This window comes from Ranitomeya variabilis, chromosome 2 (assembly GCF_051348905.1).
Source record: "Ranitomeya variabilis isolate aRanVar5 chromosome 2, aRanVar5.hap1, whole genome shotgun sequence".
Taxonomy (NCBI): domain Eukaryota; kingdom Metazoa; phylum Chordata; class Amphibia; order Anura; family Dendrobatidae; genus Ranitomeya; species Ranitomeya variabilis.
Genome location: NC_135233.1, coordinates 954,115,341 through 954,135,365, shown reverse-complemented (window position 1 = coordinate 954,135,365; position 20,025 = coordinate 954,115,341). Strand labels below are relative to the sequence as shown.

General features: G+C 42.9%; 1 protein-coding gene across 2 annotated transcripts in view; it reads left to right on the top strand.

The window, feature by feature from the left end:
- The window catches only part of XRN1 (5'-3' exoribonuclease 1), a 175,547-nt gene that overhangs the window by 68,675 nt on the left and 86,847 nt on the right, over positions 1-20,025 (top strand). For both annotated transcript variants that reach the window (XM_077290791.1, XM_077290790.1), the window contains exons 18-23: positions 620-718; positions 14,146-14,249; positions 14,332-14,463; positions 14,546-14,708; positions 15,245-15,358; positions 15,455-15,553. In XM_077290791.1, coding sequence (XP_077146906.1) covers positions 620-718; positions 14,146-14,249; positions 14,332-14,463; positions 14,546-14,708; positions 15,245-15,358; positions 15,455-15,553 — 711 coding nt within the window. The remainder of the gene's footprint in view (positions 1-619; positions 719-14,145; positions 14,250-14,331; positions 14,464-14,545; positions 14,709-15,244; positions 15,359-15,454; positions 15,554-20,025) is intronic.

Sequence of the window (20,025 nt, the reverse complement as noted above, 5' to 3'; positions counted from 1 at the left end):
CTCATTCATTTTAATTACTAAATGATAAAGGTTACATTTTAATATTTCTCACACCCCGTGCTGCACAAATGAGGCTGTCCCAACATAGCAAGTTACACATTGTGTATTCTCTGCCCTCACTCCTATCAGCCGGGGGCACCTACGAGGCACCCAGCCATCAGCAACTTATCACCTTTCCTGTAGATGAGTGATCATTTAAGTTGCCACAAATCCGTCAGAGTTTCTCAATACAGAGCACCATGATCAGTCCCTTAATGTGCAGCTAACACTGATACATTGTGCTGCATATCTGGGTGCTTATCTTGAGTCACAATTTGCCTCCTGGCTCCATCTTATCCAGATGCATCTGGGCCGCTCATTGGCTCCAGCTACACATCTCCAAGCAGCTGCTGTTCAGGTTCAGTGATTGTACAGCGCATGCTTGGTTGTCTGCAGACTGGAAAATGCGCTAATCCCCCAGTATGCTCCACAGCTGAGTGCACTCCCATCCTAGCGGCCAATCCATTCTAAATCTAGATCTGCATGGCTATAAGACATGGCGTAACTCACCAGTAAGTTATTACTTCGTGCCTATTTCTTTCTTTTTGATAAAATGCCATATTACTTTTTTTATTAATAGTTTTCGTTGAAGAAAGCAGGAGTTCAAGTTTTCCAACAGAGCAGCCGAGGAGAGAATATGATCTTAGAGATTGTGGTAGATGAGGACTCTGAGGATAACGTAAGTTACATTTACTTGCTCAGACATTAAAGGGGTTTTCTGGGATCATTAGACATTTCTCCAGTCATTTTGTGTGATTTCTGACTTGTGTGCAATGTGCTCACTGTGAGGACTTTGCTTTACTTCCAGCACAAGTGTGCTGTCACATGACCACAAGTAATCAATTTGCATAACCCAAATTGCTATGTTTAGGTCTGGTACAGTATATTTTAACCTTGTATTGTACATTTTGTAAATATCTATAGCCTTTATTTCTCCTTCGCCTCATTGGGGGACACAGGTCGTGGGTGTATGCTGCTGCCACAAGGAGGCTGACACTAAGTAATACAAAGAAAGTTAGCTCCTCCCCTGCAGTATACACCCTCCTGCTGGCTCTCAGAGAACCAGTTCATGCTTAGTGTCCGTAGAAGGCACACTGGGGTCTGCTATTCAGACCATACATTTTTATTTTATTTTTCAATTTTTTTAACCTTTTTAAACCTTTTTCACGAGGAAGACTGGGGCAACTGACCCTTTCAAGGGGCTGATCTCCCCCAACCAAGAACAGGCGAGCTTGGCGAGTGTCACCTCCCCGTATCCTCTTTTGCGACGTGGGATGCCATGCCTGATCGATCTTAGAGGCGATGGTTCTCTACAGGGCACCGATCTCCCCACACCAGCAACAGACGGGAGCATGGAATGTCGCCACCATGTACCCTCTTCTGAGCCAGACGGAAGCCGGACACAGCCCTGTGATATCCTAGGGGAGTGAACCCTTAGGATACACAGAGGCCCCTATAGCATCCGTGCAGCTCCTGCTGCCACAACACTGATTGAACAGCAGTGCTGCAAGATGCTGGACGGTCCCTCTCCACCTCCCTTCTGAAAGGGGATGGTGGATGGAGGGTTCCTGCACCATCTGAATCGCAACCCTCACCTGCAAGCAGAGTGCCAGCTCTGCCTTCCCTCCAGCTCCGGCGGTAAGTTTGGCACCCTGTGGGGCCCCTGCAGTGCGATCCTCAGGATATTTTTTTCGACCTGGTATTCTCTCCACAGCGTGGACAATTAGGAACGGACCCTACAGCCGTCACGGCCCTTTTTTTTTTTTTTTACGGTCGGTGCTGGCAATTTAGTTCCTGGCTTTGGCCGCACTAGGCCGAGCACTAAATAATACTCGGAGGACACCCGAGTGTGCTCTGGAAATCTCGAGTAACGAGTATACTCACTCATCACTATTAAGCAAGTCTTCCCCATTTCCAGCCCAGCAGATACCCCTTTTTTGGATGATCCTGGACACTTCCAGAAGGTTGGTCATACAAGGCCTTGGCCCTCCAACAGAGAGCTTGCGCGCTGATTAGCTATGAGCGTTCTGGAAAAAATGGTGGCGGTAATGGAAGCAGTCCCCTTCGCTCCACTTGTCTCTGTGCTGGTCAGGTTTTTCAGATGATGGTTTCTGAATTCCTCCCTCAACCAGGGGAGGTCCTTTCTTCCGGTTCAACTTTTAGTAGTGACTACCGATTCCAGCATTCTGGACTGGGGAGCGTCACCACACTGTTCAAAGCCGCCAGTCAACTCGGGAACTCTCGATCAAGGCTTCCAGAGATCTGAGAGATACGGCTAGCCCTGCGGCAGTTCCACTGTCTTCTGGTGGGCCACCCCATCCAAATTTAATCGGATAACATCAGGGGGGTACCAGCAGCCGAGCGACCATGGTCGAGGTCGCTCGCTTCCTCCGATGGGCAGATCAAAGAAAACTGGGCGGCAGATTCCCTTAGCCACCAGAGTCTTGCCTCAGGCAAGAGCGAACTTCATCTGGAAGTCTTCCAACATATCTGCCTTTGCTGGGGAATTCTGGATGCAAATCAGATGGCGTGCGGACTTAATGCCAAAGCACTCGAGTTTATAGCTCAGTCTCGAGACCCAATATCATCGCAGGGCATGCTCTGGTACTTCCGTGGTGTCAGTTCCATTTCCCCTCTTCCGCTACTTCCGAGAGTCTTGGGAACGGAAACGGTTGCAGTGCTCCTATGCGTTCGGGATTGACCATGTCAGGCGTTGTTTGCGAAGCTACTACAATTCTTCGCCGTTTTTTTCTGGCGATTATTGGATCGTCCAGATCCGCTCTCCAAGGTCCGTTTTGTCACTAGATCCCAGGGGTTCTGTGTTTTTCAACTTGGCCATTAAATCCTGGGTTCTGACCCAGACGGGGCTCTGTATAGCGCTGTTGCCTGCCTCAGTATACATTTCGCTTGGGGCAGGGATCTCAGACGCCTCCCCCTTTTTTACTTTTTTCTTCAAAATAATCTGGATTCAGGCCCTGCGTTCAGCTCGCTGGAAGTCCAAACTTTGACTTTTTCGGTCTTATTGCAACAAAACGGCAACTAAGGTTTTTTCATAAAGGGAGTTTCACATGTGGTACTTCCCTATCGCATACCGCTAGATCTTTGGGACCTTAATTGGTCCTGGAAGTCTTACAGCAGACTTCTTTTGATCCACTTCATGATGATTATCTTTCTGGCATGAAAGGTCGCCTCTTTTCGCAGCGGTCACATCAGTCAGGTGAGTTTTTTTAAGCTAGCCGCTCTCTCCTTTCAGATGCTTTTCCTTATTTCTGTCAAGGCAAGGTTTTCCTCAGACCGTGCCTGTCCCTTGTTGCCAAGGTGGTATCGACTTCCACCGTTACAAGGACATTGTTCTTTCCTCGTCTTGTCCAACTCCAGTCCACAAAGTGGTACGAGGTGAGAGCTCTGAGAAGGTACGTATCGAGGACAGCACCTTTCCGAAGGTCGGACTCTTTGTTTGGGCTTTCTGATGGTCACGGGAAGGGTTTAGCCGCCATATCAGCTATGATAGCCAGGTGGTTTCGTTTCCACCTTCCAGGAGTCCTTCCATGTCAGAGGTCAGCCTATCTCAGCGGGGATCAGAGCACACTCCACTCTGTGGATTGAGGTTTCTTTTGTTATTAGGCACCTGGCATCGGCAAAGCACGCTTCGGCTTCGGCCAGTCTGCACATATTCTTGAAGCACTATAATTTTCACACCCACACTTCTGCAGAGGTAAGTCTGGGCAGCTGGAATCTTCAGGCCGCGGTAGCGCATTTTTAGGTAGCGATTACGCAGGGCCTGATCTGATGTTGTTCCCACCCAGGGACTGCTTTGAGACGTCCCACGGTCTGTGTCCCCCAATGAGGCGAAGGAGAAATATGGATTTTTGTGTACTCACCGTAAAATCCTTTTCTCCCAGCCATTCATTGGGGGACACAGCTCCCACCCTGTTATTAGCTTGTGCTTGTTCTTTAATTTGACATGTTAGGGTATGTTTCCACGTTCAGGAAACGCTGCGTGTTTGACGCTGCATAGAGCCGCAGCGTCAAACACGCTGCGTCCAGATGTTACAGCATAGTGGAGGGGATTTCATGAAATCCCGTCTCCACTATGCATTAAAAGACGCATGCGGCATACCCGCGGAAACGGACATGCGGCACGTCTTTTCAGAACGCAGCATGTCCTTACAATGCTGAAACAACGCAGGTGACCTGCCAGTGACCTCAGGTGCAGATTTGGTCAGGATTTTACCTGCGTAAAATCCTGACCAAATCCTGATGCAATCCTGAACGTGGACACATACCCTGATACTCTTAGGGTATGTGTCAACGTTCAGGATTGCATCAGGATTTGGTCGGGATTTTTCATCAGTATTTGTAAGCCAAAACCAAGAGTGGAACAATTAGAGGAAAAGTATAATAGAAACATATGCTCCACTTCTGCATTTATCACCCACTCCTGGTTTTGGCTTACAAATACTGATGAAAACTCCTGACCAAATCCTGATGCAATCCTGAACGTGGACACATACCCTTATGTCTTGTTATTAATCTCCTACTACTTTTGCACTGAACTGGTTCTCTAAGAGCCAGCAGGAGGATGTATACTGCAGAGGAGGAGCTGACTTTCTTTGTATTACTTAGTGTCAGCCTCCTGGTGGCAGCAGCATACAACCCACAGTCTGTGTCCCCCAATGAATGGCTTGTAGAAAAGGATTTTTCAGTGAGTACACAAAAATCCCTATTTTCATGTTCATATTTGTATCCGATTAATAATCGATAAAGATTCTCTCGACATTTTAACTTTCATTTTATTATAGTGTATAACATATAGTTATATCCTTTCTATCCTAACTATTAAAGATTAATAAGGGTTTGTGGCATTTGTATCAGTTGTCTCGTTTAACCCCTCAACCCTCTAGCGTTTTTTTTTTCCCGTTTCGCTTTTTCCTCCCCTTCCAAGAACCATATTTTTTTTATTTTTCTGTCAATATTGCCATATGATGGCTTTTGTTTTTATGGACGAATTGGACTTTTGAAAAAACACCATTCATTCTCCAACATAGTGTACTGGAAACTGGGAAAAGAAAATTCCAAGTTTGGTGAAATTGTAAAAAATTTTTTTTAAAAAATGCAATTCTACGTCTTATATTTTTATTTTTTTGTTTTTAAAGATTTTTCTGTATTTTCATCACTATGAAAATTGTAAATTCACACTGAAGGCATCAAAACTATAACACATGTGCAATTACCGTATATACTCGAGTATAAGCTGACCCCCCTAATTTTGCCACAAAAAACTGGGAAAACTTATTGACTCGAGTATAAGCCTAGGGTGGAAAATGCAGCAGCTACCGGTGAATTTCAAAAATAAAAATAGATGCTCCATACCGTTCATTATGGCCCCATAGATGCTCCATATAAAGCTGTGCCACATATAATGCTCTGCACCATTCATTATGGCCCCATAGATGCTCCATAGAAAGCTGTGCCATATACAATGCTTTGCACCGTTCATTATGGCCCCATAGATGTGCCATAGAAAGCTGTGCCCCATATACAATGCTCTGCACCGTTCATTGTTGCCCCATAGATGTGCCATAGAAAGCTGTGCCCCATATACAATGGTCTGCACCGTTCATTGTTGCCCCATAGATGTGCCATAGAAAGCTGTGCCCCATATACAATGCTCTGCACCGTTCATTGTTGCCCCATAGATGTGCCATAGAAAGCTGTGCCCCATATACAATGCTCTGCACCGTTCATTATTGCCCCTTAGATGTGCCATAGAAAGCTGTGCCCCATATACAATGCTCTGCACCGTTCATTATTGCCCCATAGATGTGCCATAGAAAGTTGTGCCCCATATACAATGCTCTGCACCGTTCATTATTGCCCCATAGATGTGCCATAGAAAGCTGTGCCCCATATACAATGCTCTGCACCGTTCATTATTGCCCCATAGATGTGCCATAGAAAACTGTGCCCCATATACAATGCTATGCACCGTTCATTATTGCCCCATAGATGTGCCATAGAAAGCTGTGCCCCATATACAATGCTCTGCACCGTTCATTATTGCCCCATAGATGTGCCATAGAAAGCTGTGCCCCATATACAATGCTCTGCACCGTTCATTATTGCCCCATAGATGTGCCATAGAAAGCTGTGCCCCATATACAATGCTCTGCACCGTTCATTATTGCCCCATAGATGTGCCATAGAAAACTGTGCCCCATATACAATGCTCTGCACCGTTCATTATTGCCCCATAGATGTGCCATAGAAAGCTGTGCCCCATATACAATGCTCTGCACTGTTCATTATTGCCCCATAGATGTGCCATAGAAAGCTGTGCCCCATATACAGTGCTCTGCACCGTTCATTATTGCCCCATAGATGTGCCATAGAAAGCTGTGCCCCATATACAGTGCTCTGCACCGTTCATTATTGCCCCATAGATGTGCCATAGAAAGCTGTGCCCCATATACAATGCTCTGCACCGTTCATTATTGCCCCATAGATGTGCCATAGAAAGCTGTGCCCCATATACAATGCTCTGCACCGTTCATTATTGCCCCATAGATGTGCCATAGAAAGCTGTGCCCCATCTATAATGCTGCTGCTGCAATAAAAAAAAAAAAGACATACTCACCTCTCTTGCTTGCAGCTCCTCAGCGTCCCGTCTTGACGTTTCTCCGCACTGACTGTTCAGGCAGAGAAGACGGCGCGGCGCCCGGCGTGTGGAACGGGGACAGGTAACTATGTAATACTCACCTGCTCCCGGCGTCCCTGGCTCCTTATCCCGGACAGATGGTCTCCGGGTGCCGCAGCCTCTTCCTCTGTCAGCGGTCACGGTTACCGCTGATTAGAGGAATGAATATGCGGCTCCACCCCTATGGGAGTGGAGTCCATATTCATAAGTTTAATGAGCGGTCCCATGTGACCGCTGAACAGGGGACGAGCTGCGGCACCGAAGACCGTGGGACGGGCAGGGGGAGCGCCGGGACTAGGTGAGTATGCGACAGTCCTCTCTCCCCCTCACCCGCCGACCCCACCGCCGATCATGACTCGAGTATAAGCCGAGAGGGGCACTTTCAGCCCAAAAATTTGGGCTGAAAATCTCGGCTTATACTCGAGTATATACGGTATATATTTAATAAAAAAGTGTGACGCAACTGAAAATGTCTTATATTCTAGGTTCTTCAAAGTAGCCACCTTTTGCTTTGATGACTGCTTTGCACACTCTTGGCATTCTCTTGATGAGCTTCAAGAGGTAGTCACCAGAAATGGTTTTCACTTTCACAGGTGTGCCCTGTCAGGTTTAATAAGTGGGATTTCTTACCTTGTTAATGGAGTTGGGACCATCAGTTGTGTTGAGCAGAAGTCTGGTGGATACACAGCTGATAGTCCTACTGAATAGACTGTTAGCTTCTTTTTTTCTTGCCATAATACAAATTCTAAGGAAAGAAAAACGAGTGGCCATCATTACTTTAGTCACTCCGAAAAATTGGGAAAACTTTGAAAGTGTCCCCAAGTGCAGTTGCAAAAACCGTCAAGTGCTAGAAAGAAACTGGCTCACATGAGGACCGCCCCAGGAAAGGAAAACCAAGAGTCACCTCTGCTTCTAAGAATAATTTTATCCAAGTCACCAGCCTCAGAAATCGCAGGTTAACAGCAGCTCAGATTAGAGACCAGGTCAATGCCACACAGAGTTCTAGCAACAGACACATCTCTACAACAACTGTTAAGAGGAGGCTTTGTGCAGCAGGCCTTCATGGTAAAATAGCTGCTAGGAAACCACTGCTAAGGACAGGCAACAAGCAGAAGAGACTTGTTTGGGCTAAAGAACACAAGGAATGGACATTAGACCAGTGGAAATCTGTGCTTTGGTCTGATGAGTACAAATTTGAGATCTTTGGTTCCAACCACCGTGTCTTTGTGCGACCCAGAAAAAGTGAACGGATGGACTCTACATGCCTGGTTCCCACCGTGAAGCATGGAGGAGGAGGAGGTGTCATGGTGTGGGGGTGCTTTGCTGGTGACACTGTTGGGGATTTATTCAAAATTGAAGGCATACTGAACCAGCATGGCTTCCACAGCATCTTGCAACGGCATGCTATTCCATCCGGTTTGCGTTTAGTTGGACCATCATTTATTTTTCAACAGGACAATGACCCCAAACACACGTCCAGGCTGTGTAAGGGCTACTTGACCAAGAAGGAGAGTGATGGGGTGCTACGCCAGATGACCTGGCCTCCACAGTCACCAGACCTGAACCCAATCGAGATGGTTTGGGGTGAGTTGTAACGCAGAGTGAAGGCAAAAGGGCCAACAGGTGCTAAGCATCTCTGGGAACTCCTTCAAGATTGTTGGAAGACCATTCCCGGTGACTACCTCTTGAAGCTCATCAAGAGAATGCCAAGAGTGTGCAAAGCAGTCATCAAAGCAAAAGGTGGCTACTTTGAAGAACTTAGAATATAAGACATAATTTCAGTTGCGTCACACTTTTTTGTTAATTATATAATTCCACATGTGTTAATTCATAGTTTTGATGCCTTCAGTGTGAATTTACATTTTTCATAGTCATGAAAATACAGAAAAATCTTTAGATGAGAAGGTATCCAAACTTTTGGTCTGTACTGTACATACGTATACACATACATACATACATATACGCATACATACATACCGGTACATATACACATACATACACATACATATATATACTGTGTGTGTATATAGATAGATAGATATGTATACAGTGTGTGTGTGTATGTATGTATGTATATATGTATATGTGTGTGTGTGTATATATATATATATATATATATATATATATATATATATATATATATATATATATATATATATATATATATATATATATATATATATATATATATATATATATATATATATATATATATATATATATATATATAAAATTAGAACAGCATCATATTACCACACTTGTAGTGCAAAGCTCTCCAAGCCAGTATTCCAGTGGCTCCAATAATATGAGAAAAAAGGAAAACAGCACAAAAAAAGTTACAGAAAAAGTGGGTTTTTAATGCCTGGACGGCGTGGCAACGTTTCGGATTTCCAATCCTTTTTCAAGCAGTGAACATACAAATGAAGTGAGTATATATAGCTGTTACACATGTTGCTTATTAATTTGTTATTTTAGAAATTATTCACATTTATAGCATTAATATCAATATGTTATATATTAAAATAAGGTGCATCCGTATATATTTTTCCAAGGTATAGAGATATCCTGGAGTGATATTTATCAAATAAAGTGCATCGTGACTATAAGTTGAATACATTAAGTGGTCAATTAAAACCTCACAGATGTCCCAATCTATTATAAAAGCAAACCAGAGACGTACTTACAAGCATATCGCCACATGTATTTCACTCTCGGCGTCTTCCTAGAGTCACTGCGCATGTCTGTGACAACTAGTTGAAGAAACAAGGAATTATGGTCGGCGCCTGCGCACAAGTGTTCTAAAGGCATCAGCGCCATCTTGGAAAAGGGAGAAAACCCTGACTTCAGGAAGGAAGAAAAAAACTCCAAAATAAGGAGCGATATATATGGTTTTACTAAGCGCTCACCTCCTAAGCCAACTTTAGATGTAATATTAGCAAATTTTAAGTTTAATAATCATATATTTGTTTGGCTGGTGAAAGCTCTATTCATATATTTATATAGAAGCACCCACAACACCCTTAATGTTTAAGAAAGCCTTAATTATACCTTAATGGCGTAAATGGTCCGGACATAAGTCCATAGAAGATCCACGAGAGCCCTCCCCAATCAAGTGGGGCCTCGTGCATCATTACAGGGACACAGAGAAAGTAGGGGGTGGACAATCCCCCTCAACTAACTCATGTCACCCGTAAAATATGGACCATATAAATTTCCGCCATGGTAAAAATAAAAGAGAGAAACAAAAAGGGAACAAGTGAGTGCCAGTCATTTTTTTATTTGAAGTATTTGACGAATCTTTCTTTCCAGAAAACAATCAATAATTTGTGCACAGAATACGTCTTTACTTTCATAGATTGGGAAATCTGAAAAATACAAATTAAAAACAATTTTTTTAGCACATATATGAAAAAGGAAAAACAAGTTAACACTTCCTATAAAACTTGACTAGTTTTAAAATCCACATTTAGTCCATGTGGTTTTAATGTATTGAGTTTCACAATCCACTCCAATTCTCTCTTTTTGAGTAGTCGCACTCGATCACCTCCTCTTCTCTGAGCAGGGATCATGTCAATGATGCGAAATCTCAATTGTTTTTCTGTATGTGATTTTTCTACAAAGTGCTTGGACACAGGCAAATCCATACGTTTTTTCCTTATGGTATGTCGGTGTTGATTGATTCGAGTTTTGAAATCACAAGTCGTTTCACCGACATACCATAAGGAACAAGGGCACTGCAACAAATACACCACAAATTCAGAATCACAAGTTAGAAAGTGTTGTATTCTATATTCTTCTCGAGTAATTGGGTGAACAAAACTTGACCCTTTAAGCATCATGTTGCAGTTAATACATGACAGGCATGGAAAACACCCCTTTCTACTCTGACCAGATATTGTGGTTTGATTAGATCTTTTAAATGATCCAATATCGGATTTGACTAAAGTGGAACCAATGGTACGATTACGTTTATAGGAAAAAATTGGCAAATTGGAAAATTCTGTCACATGTGGTAGGCATTTAGATAACATTCCCCAATGTTTACAAACAATCTTTGAAATTTTTTTACTTTCCTCACAGAAAGATGTTACCAAAGGTATACGATTTTAAATCTCTCTTGTGAGGTTTCTTTTGTAGAAGGACTTCTCTTTTCATCAAATCTACTTTATTTTTCTGTTTGTATAAAAGATTATTGGGGTAGCCTCTATCTGAAATTTTTTTTATAGTACTTTCCATAGATTTTTGCAAAGAATCCTCCTTGCTTTCAATTCGTTTGACCCTAATCAGCTGGCTGAACGGGATTGATTCAATTGTTTTCTTAGGATGTTGACTATTATATAAAAGAAGGTCATTTTTATCGGTCATCTTCGAGTACAGTTGAGTCACAAGTCTATTGTTGTCAATTTTCACATTAACATCTAAAAATTGGATGTTTGTATTTGAATATGCCAAAGTAAATTTGATTGTGTCGTCAACTGTATTCAAATAATTATGAAATTCAATTAGTGAACTCTCTGAATCCGTCCAAATCAGGAAGATGTCATCTATGTATCTCCACCACGCAGCTACATAGCTGAAGTGGGGAGACACATAGACAAAATCCTCCTCAAGGACACTCATAACGATATTCGCATAAGCGGGCGCCATATTGGCTCCCATGGCGACTCCTCGCACTTGTAGATAGAATATATCTCCAAATAAAAAGTAATTTTTGGTTAATATCAGTTCAAGCAGTTCTAGGATAAATCTTTTACTTCCCTCAGTATATTGGGTATTTTGCAATTTTTTACTAACTGCTGTTAGACCTTTACTGTTTTCTATTGACGTATATAGAGAAATTACGTCAAATGAAGCTAGTATGACTTCACCTGTTATCTCGATTCCACCAATTTTCTCGAGAAAGTCTGTTGTATCTCTTACAAAAGATTCTGTATGATTGGCAATGGGATTCAAAATTCTATCTAAAAAAATTCCAATGTGAGAGAGAATGGAGTCGCAGCCTGAAACAATAGGCCTACCCGGAGGGTGTATGAGAGACTTATGTATTTTTGGTAAAATATACATCACAGGAGTGATGGGAAATTCCACTGTCAAAAAATCAAAGACATCCTGATCAATGACTTGCCTGTCCATGGAATCATCCAAGATAGATTTTATATCCCTTGCAATGTCAAACTTTGGATCATGAGTAAGTCTCTCATACACCTCCGGGTCGGTAAGCTGTCTATAAACTTAATCAATATAATCTTTTTTGTTCATAATAACGACTGCGCCAGCCTTATCTGCACTTTTGATAATTATTTCGTCATCATGTGCCAATTCATACAGAGCCTCCATTTCACCTGCTGTCATATTGGGACATAAAAATTGGTTAGTACACTCTTTTTTTCAATTTCTCTATATCTTGATTAACAGCTAAAATAAAAGCCTCAATCACAGATGAATTGTTTGATGGAGTGAAATTACTTGTTTTCTTAAGGTTCAGCTGTTGTAGACTAAGGTTACAGTTAGAGGACTTTTCCAAATTTGGTTTGTTAGAAAACCACTCTTTTAGTTTAATGGATCTGAAAAATCGCTGAAGATCCATATTAAGTTGGAGCCAGTCCACATGTGTGCTTAACCCAAAAGATAACCCTTTATTCAAAACTGATATTTGGTTTTCATTAAGAGTCTTACTTGAGATATTCACAATTAAGTCTGTTCTTTGCTCCTTGTCGCCATCTGTTTTTCTGATGGTTTGTTTTTCCCTCTTTTCTCTTTTTTGTTGTCTCCGGTGTTTTTTTCCTCCCCTTTTCCTGCTGTTTTCGTTTTTTCTTTCATAGGGTCCGGTTCTAAAAAAATTGTTTTTAATTTGTATTTTTCAGATTTCCCAATCTATGAAAGTAAAGACGTATTCTGTGCACAAATTATTGATTGTTTTCTGGAAAGAAAGATTCATCAAATACTTCAAATAAAAAAATGACTGGCACTCACTTGTTCCCTTTTTGTTTCTCTCTTTTATTTTTACCATGGCGGAAATTTATATGGTCCATATTTTACGGGTGACATGAGTTAGTTGAGGGGGATTGTCCACCCCCTACTTTCTCTGTGTCCCTGTAATGATGCACGAGGCCCCACTTGATTGGGGAGGGCTCTCGTGGATCTTCTATGGACTTATGTCCGGACCATTTACGCCATTAAGGTATAATTAAGGCTTTCTTAAACATTAAGGGTGTTGTGGGTGCTTCTATATAAATATATGAATAGCGCTTTCACCAGCCAAACAAATATATGATTATTAAACTTAAAATTTGCTAATATTACATCTAAAGTTGGCTTAGGAGGTGAGCGCTTAGTAAAACCATATATATCGCTCCTTATTTTGGAGTTTTTTTCTTCCTTCCTGAAGTCAGGGTTTTCTCCCTTTTCCAAGATGGCGCTGATGCCTTTAGAACACTTGTGCGCAGGCGCCGACCATAATTCCTTGTTTCTTCAACTAGTTGTCACAGACATGCGCAGTGACTCTAGGAAGACGCCGAGAGTGAAATACATGTGGCGATATGCTTGTAAGTACGTCTCTGGTTTGCTTTTATAATAGATTGGGACATCTGTGAGGTTTTAATTGACCACTTAATGTATTCAACTTATAGTCACGATGCACTTTATTTGATAAATATCACTCCAGGATATCTCTATACCTTGGAAAAATATATACGGATGCACCTTATTTTAATATATAACATATTGATATTAATGCTATAAATGTGAATAATTTCTTAATAACAAATTAATAAGCAACATGTGTAACAGCTATATATACTCACTTCATTTGTATGTTCACTGCTTGAAAAACGATTGGAAATCCGAAACGTTGCCACGCTGTCCAGGCATTAAAAACCCACTTTTTCTGGAACTTTTTTTGTGCTGTTTTTTTTTTTTATATATATATATATATATATATATATATATATATATATATATATATATATATATATATATATATATATATATATATATATATATATATATATATATATATATATATATACATATATATACATATATATATATATATATATATATATATATATATATATATATATATATATATATATATATATATATATATATATATATATATATATATTACATTACAGTATATATATTATTTTGGGCACCTAGTCGGCTTGTGACAGCATGTAAATCGTATACTTGTGGTTATGTGACTGCCTACTGGAACTGGAAATTGCCGACTTGTGACAGTGTGCAATGTCCATACTGTCACTACTTTCCACCATCTACGGTCACACAAAGTGACAATACAAATATCTTTTGAGCCTGGAAAACCCCTTTAAGTATGTAGCAGTCTATGGTGGCATTGCTACTATCTTGGGGGTTACATGCTTTTCATTGCATTATTTTGTCCATAGGAAGTGGAAATTGTGGCTTCGGCTGTGCTCGGAAAATCTGTGTTTGTCAATTGGCCTCACCTTGAAGAAGCCCGAGTGATTTCTGTGTCAGATGGAGAAGTGAAGTATGTACATTATATTGATTCATGTAAATGAAACCTGTAGCATATATCTTTTACTTTCTGTTTTTCCTTTCACTTAATTTAGGTTTTACTTGGATGAACCTCAAGGAACCCAGAAGCTGTATGTTGGTGGGGTGATCCCACCGGCAACAGTAATTAATGTTGGTAACAAAGAGAGAAACATCTGGGTGAAGGAAGTGCAAGGAATACATGAACAGTGAGTTTATAGTGCAAGGCTGATGCAGTTATTTCCCCTAACTTTGTGTTGAACATTACAGTATTTTCCTCTATCCTTAAAGCTATCACAGAAGAAAAGGAGTAATCGTCAACGACACGTCAGTCATTATTTATGCACAGCTCCTTACTGGTCGTCGATACCAGTTATCACAAAATGGAGATGTTGTCCTTGAGAAGCAGTGGTCCAAGCAGGTTCTCCCCTTTGTATACCAAGCTGTTGTGAAGGTGAGCATAGCTTTCCCTGCAGAATTGTATGTAAGGGTTCAGCTCAAGGAAGGCAAAACATCACATCTTAAGGGCAACCTCAGCTGTTAGTTGCTGCCCAAACTGTGGGCAGCGTGTGTCGGCCACGGGCAGACCGACATAGTGATGTTTTTGCCCTTGGGCATGCATAGGACATCAGATTTCTGGCGCAATAACATCACTATGCTGTTCCACCCGCACCAGGACTTATAACATCTTGTGCACCACCCTGAAGTTCTGTAAGCCACAGGCCTAAAGTGTCCTGCAGCTTACAGGACAAAGCGCGGTGGGGCATGGAGACGTCTTCCTGCTCTATCACAGGGTGTAACTCTTATCGCCGTGTTATGCATGCCGGTACAGTTAAGATTGGCGGTAGCTCCAGGTCTCCCCCTCTGAGTGTGCCCGTGGCAGCCATACCCTCTCGTCACCTGTACCCTCCCCTCTAGCAATGTTGCTGCTTTTGTGTTCCAGTTATATGCTATTGTATATTATATTATGGTATATTTCTGTTATTTCAGGACATTACAGCTTTTGAATCTGGCTCATCCCATTTCAAGACACTTGGAGAACTGTTTTCGACTGGTAGCATAGTTTTCATGCTTGGCATTCCCTACTATGGTTGCATGGGAGAGGTATCTCATCTACCTGGCCGCTGAGTCGAGACTTCAGTTTGCTTTGTTATACTTTGCATTTAAAAGAGAGATTTTTCTTTTCCTTCCAATGTTTAGGTGCAAGATTCATCCGATGTTCTCAGTGAGAACAGAATTCGAGTTTTATTTAGCATTACCTATGAACCAGAGCTTGATGCCTTAATACTAAACCAGCATGTAAGTTGTCTGAGCTCTCCCATGATAGAAAATTATCACACATGACTATTTTATTCGCAGACCTTATTTTATATAAGATATGGGATAAACTTTTTTGCTGTGGACGTTATTCCAGTGTGTCTTATTTTATAGACACTGCAGGTTTATTTATACTCTACTTACTAGCTCTATTGGAAACCGCTCTTAAGCACAACACGTATTCGGTCACTGCAGTTAGACTAAAAGATCGGCCACCGCTACAGTTTGAGAGATATAAACAGCTAAAAATATAACCCCAAAAAATACAATTATCAAGAACGAGGGGAGAATTTTAATACAACAAGAAGTTTAACCCCTTAATGACCACCAATACATCTTTTCTCGGTCCCCCATGACAGCACTACGGAGAGAGGGGATCCGCCCTTCAGGGACAGGAAACCTACAGATAAAAGGGCGGTACCTCTCCCTCGCATCAGTTGGTTTCCTGTCCCTGACGGGGAACCTCTTTTCGGCAGTACCTGCAAGAAGACGCCGTATCCAAAGGACCGGGACCGGACAGTCGAGTTCCGACAGCGAGGAGGCTCCTGCCGCGGCTTGTCTGGCACCCGAAGCCGCCACCGCTGGAACCGACGGGTTCTTCAGGGTGTGCGGGGGAGAGACCGCCGCCAGACTCTGAGGGAGGAAGGGGCGCTGGTCACCCGGAGCTCCTGTGCCGGCCTCTGCACGCTCCGGGTGCAGAAAGATGGCCGCCGCTCCGGAAATGCGGTGTTAACTTCCGGGTCATCTCCGCGCGCATGCGCGCTATTATCTCTCTCCCTGGGATGTGCGCAGGACCGGAAGTGCGTCAGAACGCCGGAGGTGGCGCCGGATTCAAAAAGGGAGATAGTGCACACATGGTTGTCGCACTATCTCCCTGTAACCATGGAGGACAGCGATCCACAGCAGCTGCAGCCCAGGCAGCAGCACCATAAGAAGTTGGACCCCAAGAGCTCCAGAAGAAGTGGGTCAAGCAGTCGGTCCACACAGCGCAGCAGATCTGCTGCAAGGACTAACTCCCCTCCTCAAGAGGCTCCACTGCCAGACCCAGGCCCTCCTCCAGAACCGGTACCTGCCTCCACATCCGGATGGTGAGTGGTCTCCGTGAAAGTATATATTTTATAATGGGGCTTCCTCTTCTCCCTTACTAGGGTAAGAAGAGCCTGGAGAAAAAGAAAAATAGGGTCTGCCCCACCTGTAGCAAAGCTTTGCCGGTAACCTGGAGCAAAAAGCTTTGTAAATCTTGCATTCAGCGTTTATTGTGTGAAGAAACCCCTGACTTCACATCTGAACTTAAAACTATAATTAGATCTGAAGTTCAGAATGCCCTGTTATCTTCCAAAAAAGGGAAGGATAAGGTGGAGACGGTATGTTCTCACTGTGTCCGATCCTCGTCCGAGGACGTGGACTCTGACGATTCTAAATCCTCCCTATCTTCCTCTGATGAAGATTCGGGCCGTCATTGCTTCCCGCTAGAGGAAGTGGACGCTTTAGTAAAAGCTGTCAGAGCCACTATGGGGGTTGAGGATCCCAGACCCGATAAAACGGCTCAAGATATAATGTTCGGAGGTCTGGGACAAAAAAAGCGGAGAGCTTTTCCGTTAAATTCCAATGTCCAGACACTTATCAAAAAAGAATGGGAAAAACCGGACAGGAGAAATTCTTCAGTACCCTCGCTTAAAAGAAAGGATCCCTTCGATGACGAGGCGTCCACTTCTTGGGACAAGGCACCAAAATTGGACGTAGCAGTGGCCAAAGCCTCGAAAAAATTTGCGCTGCCGTTTGAGGATATGGGTACCCTCAAAGACCCCTTAGACAAGAAAGCGGATACCTTTCTTAAAGGGGCATGGGAATCGGCTGGGGGTAGCTTGAGACCTGCAGTCGCAGCGACCTGCACCTCCAGGTCTTTGATGGTGTGGGTTGACCAGCTGGAAAACCAGATTAAGGACGGCTCACCCAGAAGTAAATTGCTAGATTCAATCCCTGCAATTAGGGCAGCAGCAGCGTTCTTAGCGGACTCCTCAGCGGACTCAGTACGTTTAACATCCAAGGCCGCTGCCCTCTCCAACGCGGCTAGAAGAACCCTATGGCTTAAGAGCTGGCCAGGGGATCTCCAGACAAAGCTAAAATTGTGTTCTATCCCATGTGAGGGAAATTTCTTATTTGGGGAAACCCTGGATGACATCCTCCAGAAAGCAGGAGACAAAAAGAAGGGGTTTCCAAATCTGGGGCCAGCCCCATTTAAACAGTCCTTTCGGAACCGGAAATTTTTTCGACGGAGACCTCCCAGAGAACAGAATAAATGGGAAGAAGGGAGAAGACGAGATAGAGGTTACCTTTTTGGCAACACCTCCCGTGACAAAAAGCCCTCCAAATGACATTTTTCCTACGGTGGGGGGAAGGCTCACCTCATTTCTTCCTGCCTGGAAGAAAATATCCAACAACACCTGGATTTTAAGACTCATACAATCCGGTCTAAAAATAGATTTCCTTCCCCCCCCCCCCCCCGAAATTACGTAGTGACAAAAACCTCGGCAGCAGAACAAGCGGCATTAGAGAAAGAAATTGTTTCCCTACTGCAGAAAGCCGTTATTCAGGAAATCTCTCCTCAGGAAATGGAGGACGGTTTTTTCTCCCCTCTGTTTCTAGTACCGAAACCCGACGGGTCCTTTCGGACGATTATAAACTTAAGAAACTTAAACAATTATGTAAGAAACCACAAGTTCAAAATGGAAACGATAAAATCTACAATAAAAATTATTTTTCCAAATTGCTACATGGTTGTGATAGACCTAACCGACGCATATTACCGTGTGCCCATCCACAAACAATCTCAAAAATTTTTCAGGATGGCGGTTTCCATAAAAGGAAAAATAAGAAACTTCCAGTACAGGGCCCTCCCGTTCAGGATCTCAATTGCTCCGCAAATATTCACGAAAATAATAGCAGAGATGATGGCCCACATAAGGGAACAAAACATTATCATAGTCCCTTACTTGGACGATTTTCTTATAGCCAGCGACTCGGCTCAAAGCTGCAGAGAACAGAGAGACCGAGTAATGACTATTCTAACGGACTTGGGTTGGCTCATAAACATAAAAAAATCAAAGTTGGAACCCTCTCAAGTACATTAACCATGATAGCACCAACACTGCAAAACCCCTCCATGACTCTAAGGAGGGCAATGTCACTGCTAGGCTCTCTATCTTCATGCCTGCCGGCGATACCTTTCGCACAATTCCACACAAGGGAGCTTCAGTGGCACATACTAGAATGGCAGTTAATATTAAAAAACAATTTGGAAAGCAGGGTCATTCTAAATTCCTCCGTTATTCATTCCCTTCTCTGGTGGGGAAAGAACCAGAATATTTCAAAAGGGATTCCTTGGGTACCAAAAATATCTCGGGTGATAACAACCGATGCGAGTCCCAGGGGGTGGGGGGCCCACATGGCAGACCGAGTGGCTCAGGGCAACTGGTCAATTCAGGAACTGCCAGCATCCTCAAATCAAAAAGAACTCTGGGCGGTGCATTGTGCTCTTCTATCGTTCCTTACCTACATTCGGGGACATCATGTCCGAATTCTCTCGGACAATATAGTGACAGTAGCCTATATAAATCACCAGGGAGGAACAAGGTCTCGGTCACTGATGAATTCCTCCGCCAAAATTATCAGCCTTGCAGAAACAAATCTACTATCCCTTTCTGCACTGCATATTCAAGGTTCAAAAAACGAGAAAGCAGATTACTTGAGTCGAACTCAGTTGAAACAAGGCGAGTGGTCCCTGAATCAGTCTGTCTACAACCAGATCACGAGAATGTGGGGAACCCCAACAATAGACTTGTTCGCCAATTGCAAAAACAAAAAAGTAAACAAATTTTGTTCTCTGAGCTCGGAAGGGAATCCCCAGGCTCTGGATGCCTTTCTGATTCCATGGACACACAGACTGACATACGCTTTTCCACCAACCATTCTGATTCCGGCAGTCATTCGGAAAGTCAGAGAGGACAAAACAAAAATGATCCTTATTGCCCCATTCTGGCCAAAAAGGACATGGTTTTCCTGGCTAAGGATGCTATCGGTCTCAGACCCATGGGTTCTACCGAATTTGCCAGACCTACTACAGCAAGGACCGATCTTCCACCCACAGGAGACGAACTTGCATTTGACAGCCTGGCTTTTGAACGGGAACTATTAAAAGAAAGAGGCTTTTCAGACAACTTGGTTGCAACATTGTTAAAATGTAGAAAACCTATTACTACTAAAATATATGGTAAAACATGGAAAAAATTCTTGTCTGTATCCAAAGTTAAAATCCAGGAGGGACCCTCAATTAATAAAATACTGGAGTTCCTACAAAAAGGTCTGGAACAGGGGTTAGCGGTTAGTACTCTTAAGGTGCAGATAGCAGCCCTGGGTGCACTCTATAACCAGAATATTGCAGACAACCCATGGAT